This window comes from Macaca mulatta, chromosome 11 (genome assembly GCF_049350105.2).
Source record: "Macaca mulatta isolate MMU2019108-1 chromosome 11, T2T-MMU8v2.0, whole genome shotgun sequence".
Classification (NCBI taxonomy): Eukaryota; Metazoa; Chordata; class Mammalia; order Primates; family Cercopithecidae; genus Macaca; species Macaca mulatta.
The window spans coordinates 64,287,712-64,300,135 of NC_133416.1; the positions used below are offsets into that span (position 1 = coordinate 64,287,712).

General features: G+C 53.7%; 1 protein-coding gene across 1 annotated transcript in view; it reads left to right on the forward strand.

Annotated features, from left to right (window-relative positions):
- LRP1 (LDL receptor related protein 1) overlaps positions 1 to 12,424 on the forward strand; it is an 84,986-nt gene continuing 72,562 nt past the window's right edge. The window contains exons 1-2 of the mRNA XM_015152081.3: positions 1 to 547; positions 10,365 to 10,487. Coding sequence (XP_015007567.1) covers positions 481 to 547; positions 10,365 to 10,487 — 190 coding nt within the window. The 5' untranslated portion in view covers positions 1 to 480. The remainder of the gene's footprint in view (positions 548 to 10,364; positions 10,488 to 12,424) is intronic.

Genomic DNA, 12,424 nt, shown 5'->3' on the forward strand with positions numbered 1-12,424 from the left:
ACTTCAGTCCGGGGAACAGCGGTGCGAGCTCCAGGCCCATGCACTGAGGAGGCGGAAACGAGGGGAACCCCCAGAGCTCCATCAAGCCCCCTTGAAAGGCTCCCCTACCCGGTCCACGCCCCCCACCCCCCCTCCCCGCCTCCTCCCAATTGTGCATTTTTGCAGCCGGAGGCGGCTCCGAGATGGGGCTGTGAGCTTCGCCCGGGGAGGGGGAAAGAGCAGCGAGGAGTGAAGCGGGGGGGTGGGGTGAAGGGTTTGGATTTGGGGGCAGGGGCGCACCCCAGTCAGCAGGCCCTCCCCAAGGGGCTCGGAACTCTACCTCTTCACCCACGCCCCTGGTGCGCTTTGCCGAAGGAAAGAATAAGAATAGAGAAGGAGGAGGGGGAAAGGAGGAAAAGGGGGACCCCCCAATTGGGGGGGTGAAGGAGAGAAGTAGCAGGACCAGAGGGGAAGGGGCTGCTGCTTGCATCAGCCCACACCATGCTGACCCCGCCGTTGCTCCTGCTGCTGCCCCTGCTCTCAGCTCTGGTCGCGGCCGCTATCGACGGTGAGTGAGATTCCGCGTCCCCCTTGGACCCCTGGGGGCACCCTCTCCCCAGCCCCCACTCCTGCATACGGATGGGGAAGGGAGACGCGGGAGGGGGTGCCTTTTGTTATCCCAGTCCAGCTGACACAGCAGCGGCCCGACTGGGGGCGGGGATGGGGGTCCGATTTGGGGGATGGGGGCCCTGGGCAAATGATGCTTCCGGGGCCCCCCAGCACAAACAAAGACCAGAGGCCTGGGTACAGAGAAGAGGGATCCCCATTTTTCTGATCCTGGGGAGGAGAGGCCTTCTTTTCCTATCTCTGTTCGGGGAGGGCCTCCGCCTCCCCTACATCCTCCAACCCCCCCACCCCCCATCTGAATTGTGAAGGAATCCGGATTTGCAATGTTCGGCTGCAAAAGGGGGTGGGGGTGGGGTGGGGGGGCTTTTTGCAGTGACCTCTGTAGCTCGAAGGGGGAGCCAGGCCAGGGGTACCCTGCTGGGCACAGGGCAGGCAGGCCCGGGAAGGCTGTGGATGGGGAGAGGGAGGGCCCCCTGCTTGGGCTGAAATGGACCCCAGAGCCCCGGCTGGAGGCCTGGGTGCTGAAGTGGGCTCTTCCCCCTCTCAGGGCCTCTGTCAGTGGCCTGGGGTAGGGCTGTGTTGGGGGGCAGAGAGGGGGAGCTCGCCATACTATGTGACTTTGAATTTTCCTTCTTAATTCCTGGGAGCTTTGAGATGAAAAAACGTCAGATGTCATCATTGGGGAAGGGGACTGGAGAATGGCCTGGAATGCTGGGGTAGGAGGGTGGGGGAGGCTGCCTTCTCCCTGACTTCTGGCTTCATCACAGTTGGATTGGAAGGAGAGCTGGAGGTTGGATGGGGATTATGACTGTGCCCCCACACTCCTTTAGTAAATGGGTTTATTCCCTGCACCCCTCCAAGCCCAAAATCCCATGTATACACATTTTGTATATTGCAGTTAGGCTTAGGCTAGAACTGCATCCTTTTGGGGAAATGGGGTGCCTCTCTTCCCTTTTCTTGTCAGCTGTTTTTTTTCTCTTACTTGTGAGTCACTGGTTCAAGTCTTGCCCAAGCTTTAAGCGTTAAGCTGGGGTCATGGGGTTGGGCTGGGCTAGGTCCCTGATTTGAGACGGGGTGGGATCTCATCCCTTCCTGTCATCTTAGCCCTCTCATCCAAAGACAAAACTGGGCCCAATACCATCATACACCCCCTCCTCTGTCCTGCCAGAGTGGGATTGGGAAAGTTTTTCTCAAACCAGATTATCTCCCTCCCTCTCCCTAACTTGCTTCAATTGGGGGAGGAGACTTACAGGGTCAGGAAGCAGCTGTACCCCCAAAAAACATATTTAGTGGCCCTCAGTTGTGCCCTCTTGGGGACTGTCTACCCCCCACCCCCACCCCACCAATTATCTGCCCCGGAGTAGGAGAGGAGCTTTGCCTGAATATCCTCCACACATCGCACAGCCAGTCATTATCTGTGCATAACTCCTGTCATTATCATGTGTTTTTCTCTTGTTTTCAGCCCTGTGAGGTGAGAAGGGAAACTGAGGCAGGGAGATTGGCGTTGCAACCACTTCTGAGAGGAATAGAAAAAAAAACTGAGAGAGAGAGACCCATCAGAAGCCCCATGAAGGAGGGTGGCTAGAGTTAGGCAGAAGCAAGAGGGTTTCTGTGGAGAGCAAGGAAGGTCAGGAAGGGACCCCAGATAGTGTCACTCCCAGGGCCCTAAAGGAGTTCTATTTGCCACACCAAGTTAGTGGAAGAGAGAGACTGGACATGTTCTCCTTATCTCCCTACCCTTTCTTAAAATGTTCACCCATACCCCCTCTGTATCTCCAGCTCAGATCAAACTATCTGAAACCCCAGGAGAGGACCCCTCCCGAAACACACACCAGTGGTTCTGCCTTGGGAGTGGGAATACAAATAATCAGCTCCACCCCACTCTTGGGTACAGGGTGGTGAGAAAGGAGAATTGCACAGAAATGTAAGTTCAACTCCATCCAGAGGCAGCCTAGAGGATCCCTTATCCCTAACCCCTGCCCTCTTGCCTCGGGGTCCATCAACACTGAACTTTCTTGTTTACTTTCCAGAGAATGAAAATGACCCAGCTCACCTGACTTAGTATGTAATCTTCCTCCTGCTATCACAGCCTTGCTGCTTTCTCTCCAGAGCAGCAATCCTAGGGGCTTTCCTACCTCTTCTACTTTCTCTTCTATGTCTGAATCTGCCTCCGGGGTCCCCTGCCCTTTGGGGAGTAACATCACTCCCCACTAGTGACAAAATTGAGTGTACCTGCTGCTGGAGAGATTGGAGAAAGATGGGGTGGAGAATGGGAAGAGGGACTATTGAGGGCCCTGCTGAGATTGGGGAACATTTTCTAGTGGGGAGGGTACCCCCAGACAGATACAGCTCAGAGAATAAGGCTGACTTCCTCCCTCCCTTTTTCCTGACCTTTCTCCACCCACCCCCTTGAGCCAGCATATTACCAGTTACTAGAGTAGGTACAGTGGAAGTGAGTTACGAAGCTGGGGTGTTAGCGTCCTGGATCCCTGAGAGAGTTCCAAACTCCTTTCTCCCTGATCAGACTCACATCCTAAACGTCTCCCTTTGCCTCACTGTCTTTTAAAGCAAGAATGTGTAAGAAATTCATTTTGGGGTTGGAGGGATATTTTGATGTTTAGGGCTGCTTCACTAGACATCTTTTTCTTCCGATCTTGTTCTCTTGTTCTCTCTCCTCTCTTCATTTTCTCCATTTTTTTTTTAACCCTCAACCACCCTTCCATCACTGAGCCTCCCAAAGGATGACAGCCCAGGTTCTGGCCAGTCAGTTCCTGTCCAGATGCCCCCATTCTTCAAAACCCCTTCCTTACCTTTTGGGAAGCCCTTCCTTACTCAAGTCTAACTCTCTCTCCTCCTGCTGCAGTGTGAGCCCTTGCACATCAGAACCCCAAAGCCTAGTTTTATTCCCTCCCAGTACTCTCTTCTCAGGGTCCTCCTTGCTCCTTAGACTCTCTACCTTTCAGGTCCTCCAGCTCTGGGTGTGGGCTTATTGCTCTTGAGGCATCTGGGTGCAGTTGAACGGTACTGTGGGAAGGCCCCTGACTTGGTGGTGCTGGATTTGAGCAGTAGAGAACCTGCCTCCCCCTTCTGTCCCAGATTTCAGCCTGGTTAGCAGGATCCTGCATTGTTTGGAGAAGGAAGCAGTTGGCTTTGGAGTGTTTCCGGTGCGATGGCCTCAGGCACCAATATAAACCCTCCCTGGGAAGGAGGTGAGGGGTGTATGTGGAGAGTGGTCCCTCTTGCTCCCCCAAGGGAGATGAGAGCCTCTCCCCCCAGGCCTTAGCTTCCCTGATGGAAGACCTCCATTTTCCTTCCTCCTTTCTACCCTTCTGACTCCAGGGGTGGTAGTGGTCCCTATTCTGGGTCTCCCTTGCATCCGGCACTGCCTAGGACCGACACTGTCTCTCCAAGCTAGGACAGATCTTGCTCCCACTCTACCCTAGGCCCAATGGAGTAGTCATTCTCTGGGTTCATCCCAGGACAACTGTGTCATCGCCTTGGCAATTTCTGGACTGAGCCCCCTTCCTGGCTTTTCTGCCTGTCTGTCTGTCTTTCTGTCTGTCTCTCATTAGTGTGCACTGTCTTGGCTTTTTAGAAACTCTGTCTCTCACCCTCTCGGTTCATCTCTTACTGCCAAACCTTTGTGACATTATCTGCCCTTCTTTCTGCGTCTCTGTAACTTGTCTTATTTTTCTCTGCCTATCTCCATTTACCCACATCTAGGCCTCTTGGTATCCCAAAAGCTTCTTGGGAGCAAGAGTCTCATGAGGCTTTCCCACTTACCCCCTAGCTCCCTCCCCTCTGTTTTGGCTATTTTTCCCCCTTCCTGGCCAGACCCAGTGTCCAGTTCAGCACCAAAAGTTTCCTCTCCACTTTCCTCCGACTTCCTCTTTCTTCTTCCCCCTCCACTAATTTGGGGAATAGGTTTTGGAGAGAATGTTTCTGGAAGAAAAGAACTTGATACCCTTTGTGGGCTAGGAGGGAGAAAGGAGGTATTTCAGAAGGAAGGAGGGAGGTTAGACTTCTGGCAGAACTTCCTCCTGACCAGGAGCCTAAGAACTGGAGAAAAATGTAAGGAGTGAGTCAAGAGCTTGGAGCTTTTACTCTGGTGAGCATAAGCCGTGTGTGGCTGGGGTGGGGGGAGAAGGAGGGGAGGCTTAGAAATGCCTGGTGAGTGATATGGTGACCTCTGGAGGCCTTCTAGGGGTCTGGCTTTTATTTGTGGGGAAAGGAAAAGCTGATGGGGGAGGTCACGGGTCAGGCTAATGTCCTGCTGCGTCAATATTGACTCAGAATGGAAGCGGAGACCCTTCCCCTCCCCTGGCTGTCCAAGCCACCCTGTCTGTCTGTCTGTCCAGGCCGCAAAGCAGAGGCCCAGACTCAGGAATGACAAAAATGTGTCTGAGCCTCAGGAAGGAGCCACCGGGCAACACCCAAAATACATAAAATTCAATGAAAACCTCTCGGTTTGGGTTTGGGAGGCCCTTGCTGCCCCACCCCCATAGGGTTGAAAATTCAGATTCCTGCAGGCTCTGTCCCCGCCCCCTTGAGCATCCTCCCCCAACTCTGTTCCCTTAGCTATATCATGTGGTTCCCTTTCGAAAACCCCCCTCTCACCTATCTCAGAGGGGAGCCTATCTCTCCTTCTGCTGTGTCCACTCTTAAAAAGGGCCCCAAGGGTCCCTGTCATGCTTTTGCAGTCCCTGAGTCTGCTTGTCCTTTAAGAAGCACCTCTAAGGTCTTAGCTCTCTTCCTCGCCCTTGCCCTCGCTCCCTCAAGGGGTATCAAAGGATGGGTTCCCCTCCTCTGGAGAAGACTCCTTCAGGGTTGGACTTCGCTGTCACCTTCTCTGGCCAGGAATTCTCACCCCACTTCCCCACCCCTAAGGTCCCAGAATGGGACAGAGGATGACAGCCAAGGCTCAAGCAGGGCAGTGGGGTCTGTGTTGTGTCTGGACGCACACCCAACTCTACACCTCCTGCCCTGGCTTCAGTTTGGTGGCCCTGGGGGCCATGGCTGGGCTGGGTGCCTGGGTTTGGGGGGGTGGGGCAGGGTGTTGGCCAAGTTAGCATGGCAGTCACATTCATCTTCAGGCAAAGCTGAGAACAGACGGCCCCTGTGTCCTGGTGTTCTTCCTCCAAACTCGCTCTCTCTCCTTCCTCTGTAGTTCTCTCCTCCTTCTTCTCCTGCCTGTCTTCCCCTTCCTCTGTCCCATTCTTGCTCCTCTCTCTCTCCTCTGTGCCCTCCCCTCCTCTCTGAGGAGCCCTGAAGGCCACCCCTCATAATCCTCTCCCCACTGCCAGGGCCAGAGAACGACAGCGTGCTCCCTGTAATTTCCCTTCCTTGTTTTTTGTTTTTGTTTTGTTTTGTTTTTGAGACAGAATCTCACTCCATCACCCAGGCTGGAGTGCAATGGCACAATATCTGCTTACCGCAACCTCCGCCTCCCGCTAATTTTTGTATTTTTAGTAGAGACGGGGTTTCACCATGTTGCCCAGGCTGATCTCGAACTCCTGACCTCAAGTGATCTGCCCATCTCCGCCTCCACCTCCCAAAGTACTGGTACTACAGGCGGGAGCCACTGCGCCCAGCTGGTTTCCTTCCTTCCTTCCTTCCTTCCTTCCTTCCTTCCTTCCTTCCTTCCTTCCTTCCTTCCTTCCTTCCTCTCTCACTCCCTCCCTCCCTCCCTCCCTTTCTTTCTTTCTTTTCTTTCTTTATCTTTCTCTCTCTGTTGCCAGGCTGGAGTGCAGTGGTGCGATCTCAGTTCACTGCAAGCTCCGCCTCCCTGGTTCACCTGCCTCAGCCTCCCAAGTAGCTGGGACTACAGGTGCCCACCACCACGCCCAGCTAATTTTTTGTATTTTTAGTAGAGACGGGGTTTCACCGCGTTAGCCAGAATGATCTCGATCTTCTGACCTCGTGGTCCGCCCGCCTTGGCTTCCCAAAGTACTGGGATTACAGGCGTGAGCCACCATGCCTGGCCTGGTTTCCTTTCTTAACCTGGCTCATTCCATGGCCAATGAGGAAACCACCTGCTCAGTTACCGTCACTCTGTGCCTCAGCTTCCTCATGTGTGAGATGGGGGTTGCAAGGGCACCCACCTCACAGGGTTGTAGGAACTAAGTGAGTTAATAGTTACTGTATTTCCAATCAGTGGCTGGTGGTTAGCAAGGTGAAAGGGTTAGCTCCTATCAGTCATGGAGACCGCCAGGTTCTCTCATGCGGGCCAGGAGGTGGGAAGGCCTTAGCGCGATGTTGTTCTCTCATCTAAACTGCAGGCCGCAAAGGTGGGTTTTCTGGGTGCTGGATTCAGACACAGAAGGCTCTGCTGAGGGGAGTGGGGTTGGCTTTCCCTCTAAGCAGATAAGTGTCCTACCCCACCCCCATCACGGCTCCCTCCCAGCTCTGAGTGAGGCTTCCCTTGGCTGTGTAGACTGCCCCAAAGTCGTTTATTTGTTTCTTTCTTCCCTCTCCCGCTGAAGGAAATCAAAGACAGGCCTTAGCCTTCTCACTCCAGATTCCTGGGGCCTTCAACATCAGCCCTGACAGGAAGTTCTTTCACGTATCTCTCTGCAATCCTTGTGCTGGCCAGGCCCTCAGGAGATGTGGCCCCCTCCCCTGGTGCTGCTGTGGGATAGGGGCCTGGTCCCTCCTCTTCCTTTCACTTGCCCCATCCCCCATCCCCTCCCTGCAAGAGCACATCTGGTTTGTGAATCTCTCTCATTCCAGCTTTTGGAGTTTGCCAGCTGCTGTTTCCTCTGTGGAGTTCAGGCCAAAAATGGGGGTGGGGGACAGTGGGGGGACTCAGTGAAGGCTAAAGGAGGGGGCACCATGGCTGGGATGTGAAATGGAGGGGAGGTTAGGTGACCACCCGGTGACCTCAGGCCTTGGCTGTGCACTCTGCCCCTGGGAGGAGCCAGGGCATGGACCAAGTCCCAGGTGGGTGGCACGGGGGGTCTGTTTCTGGGCTCCAAACATCCCATCTGCCTCTGAGTCCCATTCCAGCCCCCCTCTTCCCCCTCAGCCGGCCACGGCTGGTCAGGGGAAGCGGACAGTTCTCCGGCATGCTAACTAGGCTGGCGGGCTGTGTTTCCCGGGAAGACCTCACAGCTGGCCCAGTGGGGCAATGAACTCAGCATTATCCACCTCCTCAAGGGGCCTTTATTCCAGGCTCAGGGTGGGGGCCAGGAGAGGGGGGCTGAAGGGGGAGCCTGGCTAGGCCATCCTTGATGTGTTTCCTGAACTCGGTCATTTTGGCCAGGGGCCTGAGTGCGGTCCCCCCTGCCAGCGGTGGGGGTTAGGAGGGAGGACATCTCGGTGTGGCTCCCATCAGACTCCCTCCCTCCTCTGAACCCCCTGACATTTTCCTTATACTTCTGTCTCTGCCCTGCATTTGCATTAGTTGGGTACAGCTATCTTCTCAGGCGACTCTGGCTTCTGTGGGGCAAAGGGTCATCTCACCCTCCTTGGCACCCTGATGCCTAGTGCAGTGCCTGGCATAGAGCTGGCCTTCAGTGTGTGCCAGCAGAATAGAAATGCGATGGCACAGGCTGAGGAAAAGGCACGAAAGGCCGGGAGACTGGGAGCCCAGCCTTGGGTGGGGGAGAAGGGGTGGGTGACTGTTCCTCCTGTGAAGGATGTGGTGACAGAGGTTGGGAGGAGTGGGAATGGGAGGTCTGGTGCGGATTTCACTGGTTCAGAGTTTGGAGTCAGCTTAGCTGGTCTGAGTCCTGGTTTTGTCACTTGCCAGCTATTTGACCCTGGCCAAGTCACCTGGCTCAATTTCTTCATCTGTGAAATGGTGGTATTAGTTGTCCCCACTTTGTCATACTGTGGAGGGGATTAAATAAGATGATACATGGAAAAAACTGCTTTACCACAGTTCTTGGCACATACTGAGCCCACAACAAGAGTTAGTTGTCAGCCAGGCACGGTGGCTCACTCCCGTAATCCCAGCACTTTGGGAGGCTGAGACAGATGGATCAGCTGAGGTCGGGAGTTTGAGACCAGCCTGACCAACATGGAGAAACCCTGTCTCTACTAAAAATACAAAATTAGCTGCACGTGGTGGCGCATGCCTGTAATCCCAACTACTCAGGAGGCTGAGGCAGGAGAATCCCTTGAACCCAGGAGGCAGAGGTTGCAGTGAGCCAAGATTGCGCCATTGCACTTCAGCCTGGGCAATAAGAGCAGAACTCCATCTCAAAAAAAAAAAAAAAAAAAAAAAAAAAAAAAAAAAGAGTTACTTGTCGGCCGGGCGCGGTGGCTCAAGCCTGTAATCCCAGCACTTTGGGAGGCCGAGACGGGCGGATCACGAGGTCAGGAGATCGAGACCAACCTGGCTAACACGGTGAAACCCCGTCTCTATTAAGAAATACAAAAAAAACTAGCCGGGCGAGGTGGCGGGCGCCTGTAGTCCCAGCTACTTGGGAGGCTGAGGCCGGAGAATGGCGTGAACCCGGGAGGCAGAGCTTGCAGTGAGCTGAGATCCGGCCACTGCACTCCAGCCTGGGTGACAGAGCGAGACTCCGTCTCAAAAAAAAAAAAAAAAAAAAAAAAGAGAGTTACTTGTCACCACTCTTAATTCCTCCTTGGGGATGAGGGAAGAGAATGGGGTAGGAGTGAAAGAAGTCTGGTTGGGGTGGGAGGGTAGGGCCAAGAGGTCCTGAATATAGTAGCTAACTAGGTTGACTGGACTGAAACCAGTTCCTAGAGTTCATTTCAGCCATCCCCCTTCCTCTGCTCCCCAATTCTGATATCTTGAAAATCTTTAGGTGCTTCTTCCCTCTAAGGATGTCTACTGAAAGTACCCCTGAGGTCTAACCAAGGGAGGCTGTGTCTTTAGAGAATGGAGAGGACAAGACAGGTGGATCACCTGAGGTCAGGAGTTTGAGACCAGCATGCGCAACATGGCGAAACCCTGTCTCTACTAAAAATACAAAAATTAGCTGGACATGGTGATGCATGTCTGTAGTTCCAGCCACTGGGGAGGCTGAGGCAGGAGAATTGCTTGAGCCCGGGAAGTGGAGGTTGCGGTGAGCTGAGATTGTGCCACTGCACTCCAGCCTGGGGGACAGAGTGAGACCTTGCCTCAGAAAAAAAAAAAAAAAAAAAAATTAGGGAATGGAGATGGAAGCAGGGCTCTCCATCCTGCCCATTCCTGCCCAGCCTTGCCCTCCTGTGCCTCTGCTAATACCATCTCCAACTACTGTGTGTGCGAAAGGCATCCCTCCCCACTGCTTCCAGCTGGGGGCCTAGTGATTAGGGGTTGGGAAGTATGGGGTGATGGGTCAGGGGACCAGGAGCGTCCCAGAAGGCAGAGAAGCAGAGAGGTTAGATAAGACCAGCTCTGGGCCTGTAGTAGTAGTCAGAGGAAGATAAAGAGAAAACATGTCAAGGCCTAAATGTACCCCCCTTCACCATCACTCTGTCATCAAAGCCAGGGGGTGCTGATGTCTGATCACAGTAACCAAAAATAGCAAAGGCTTTGACCCTGACTCCTAGGAACAGGCAGCCTAGAGGACTTGGAGGGGTGCAGTAAAATGTGCTTCTGGATCCCCCCACCCCCACCACAGATACACGGTGTGTAGGAACTACCCAAAGCCACCCCCTGACACCCCCAGGCACATAGACCATGGCTCAGGGTCTGGGCCAGATGGAAACTGATGCTAGGGAAGGAAAAGGAGTCCTAAGGAACTTTAGGGCCACAGAGTCAGCCTCCACCCTTCATTTATATCCCCTTTCTTTCCTTGCTCTAGCCCCTAAGACTTGCAGCCCCAAGCAGTTTGCCTGCAGAGATCAAATCACCTGTATCTCAAAGGGCTGGCGGTGTGATGGTGAGAGGGACTGCCCAGACGGATCTGACGAGGCCCCTGAGATTTGTAAGTACCTTTTCTGGATTCTTTTCCCCAAACCCTTAACTTATCCCTCTTCCTTTGGCAGATGTTTGGGAGGAGGACAGCTGATGCCTAGCCTGGCATGGACCTTGCGCAGTGATTGTATTTGTCCATGACACAGCTAAAACTGTCCTTTACCCCCTTCAGAATGCTTCGCGTGGTGCCTGTTGGGCTTAGAAATGGCGCCTCAGATTTCTCCCTCAGGTGATGCACCCCAAGACAGTGTTCTCTGGGCTGACAGCTTTGCTAGAAGATGGCCTGGCCTCCCTTTCCTTCCAGCTCTTCCCTCGTTCCCCCTCTCATCCTCCCTGACCCTTGATGATTGGCCTCAGGTCTTGTCGGATCCTCAGATCTTCCTCTGTCCTTTTGCTCCCAGGCCAGAGGCCACTGGCACTTGCTCAGCCCCATACCAGAAGCCCCACCCCTGTGCGTTTCCCGCCACCCCCGCCTTCCCCTGCCCCCAGTAAGTGGTGTAATCAGAGGCAGCTGTTTTAACTGGGAGAAAGGTCCCCGCCCAGCTTTTGCCCTGCCAAGGGAGGTGGAGAACTTGTTGGTGGGACCCCAGAGTCCTGGATAGCTGGCACAGTCCTGGTGGCTCCACCTTTAGCCCCTCCCCTGCTTGGTTAATCTGGGCCAGGGTCAAAGCGACCCTGCATTCCTAGGTCTGTCTCTGTTCTCTCGTGGGCTTTATCCTGCTCCAGTCCTATCTGGTGTTCTGTCCCCACACCCCCACCCATAATTATCAGGGGTAATTTTAGGGCTGGAAAGGGAGCCACGAATGGGCTCTGCCTCACCCCTACACTCTGCCCTGGAGTGTGGGGGCCAGGGGTATTCAGCGAGTATATGTATGGCGGGGTGCTTCAGCCTGGAGTCTCTTCTTGTCTGATGCCACCTGCTCCCCCACACTTTTGACCCTGATTCTTGCATTAGAAGTAAAGAAAGTCATGCAGAAGGGCCAGATCTGGCTCTTTTTGTTCGTTCTTCCTTCAGTTTGCTGTAAACCTCACCTTATATGCATTACCACTCTGTTCACGCTCATACCCCCTGGACTCATAACATCACACACAGACCCACCTGGCACTGATGAGCCCACCTCCCACCCAAAGGCACAAACACATTCTCCCAGTAACACAGAGTCACACTCAAATGTGGATGCAGAAACACACTGTATACTCAGATAGATGTCCCCAGACACACAAACCCAGATTGATTCACATGGAAACTCACATACTGAGGCCAGAAACACCAGCATACAGAAAGACACACAGATACACTCTCACTACACACCCCTGCATGCTATACAGCCACACCCTCAGTTGTGTATGTGGACTCCTGTCCAGGCACACATGGATCATAGACACTGTCACTCACACACCATGTCCAGGCTTGGGGGCCAATAGACAGTAGTCTCTCTATCTCATCCATCCTCCAGAGCAACAAAGGAAGTTCCAGAGATGATATGACCAGTTGGTCACAACCTTCTTTTTTTTTTTTTTTTTTTTAAGAGGTGGGGTCTCACTATGTTGCCTTGGCTGATCTCAAACTCCTGACCTCAAGTGATCCTCTGATCCTCCTGAACCAGCTTCCCAGAGTTCTGGGACTATAGGCGTGAGCCACCATGCCTGGCCAGACCACAACCTTTGATTCTTCCCAAATCCTTCTATCAGGCCTGTTGCTTTGGGGTTGGAAGTCTAGAATAGTGCTGTCCAATAGAAATGTATTAAAAACCACATGTGCTATTTTGAAATTTTCTTTTTTTTTTTTTTTTTTTTTGAGACGGAGTCTCGCTATGTCGCCCAGGGTGGAGTGCAGTGGCCGGATCTCAGCTCACTGCAAGCTCCGCCTCCCGGGTTTTTACGCCATTCTCCTGCCTCAGCCTCCCGAGTAGCCGGGACTACAGGCGCCCACCACCTCGCCCGGCT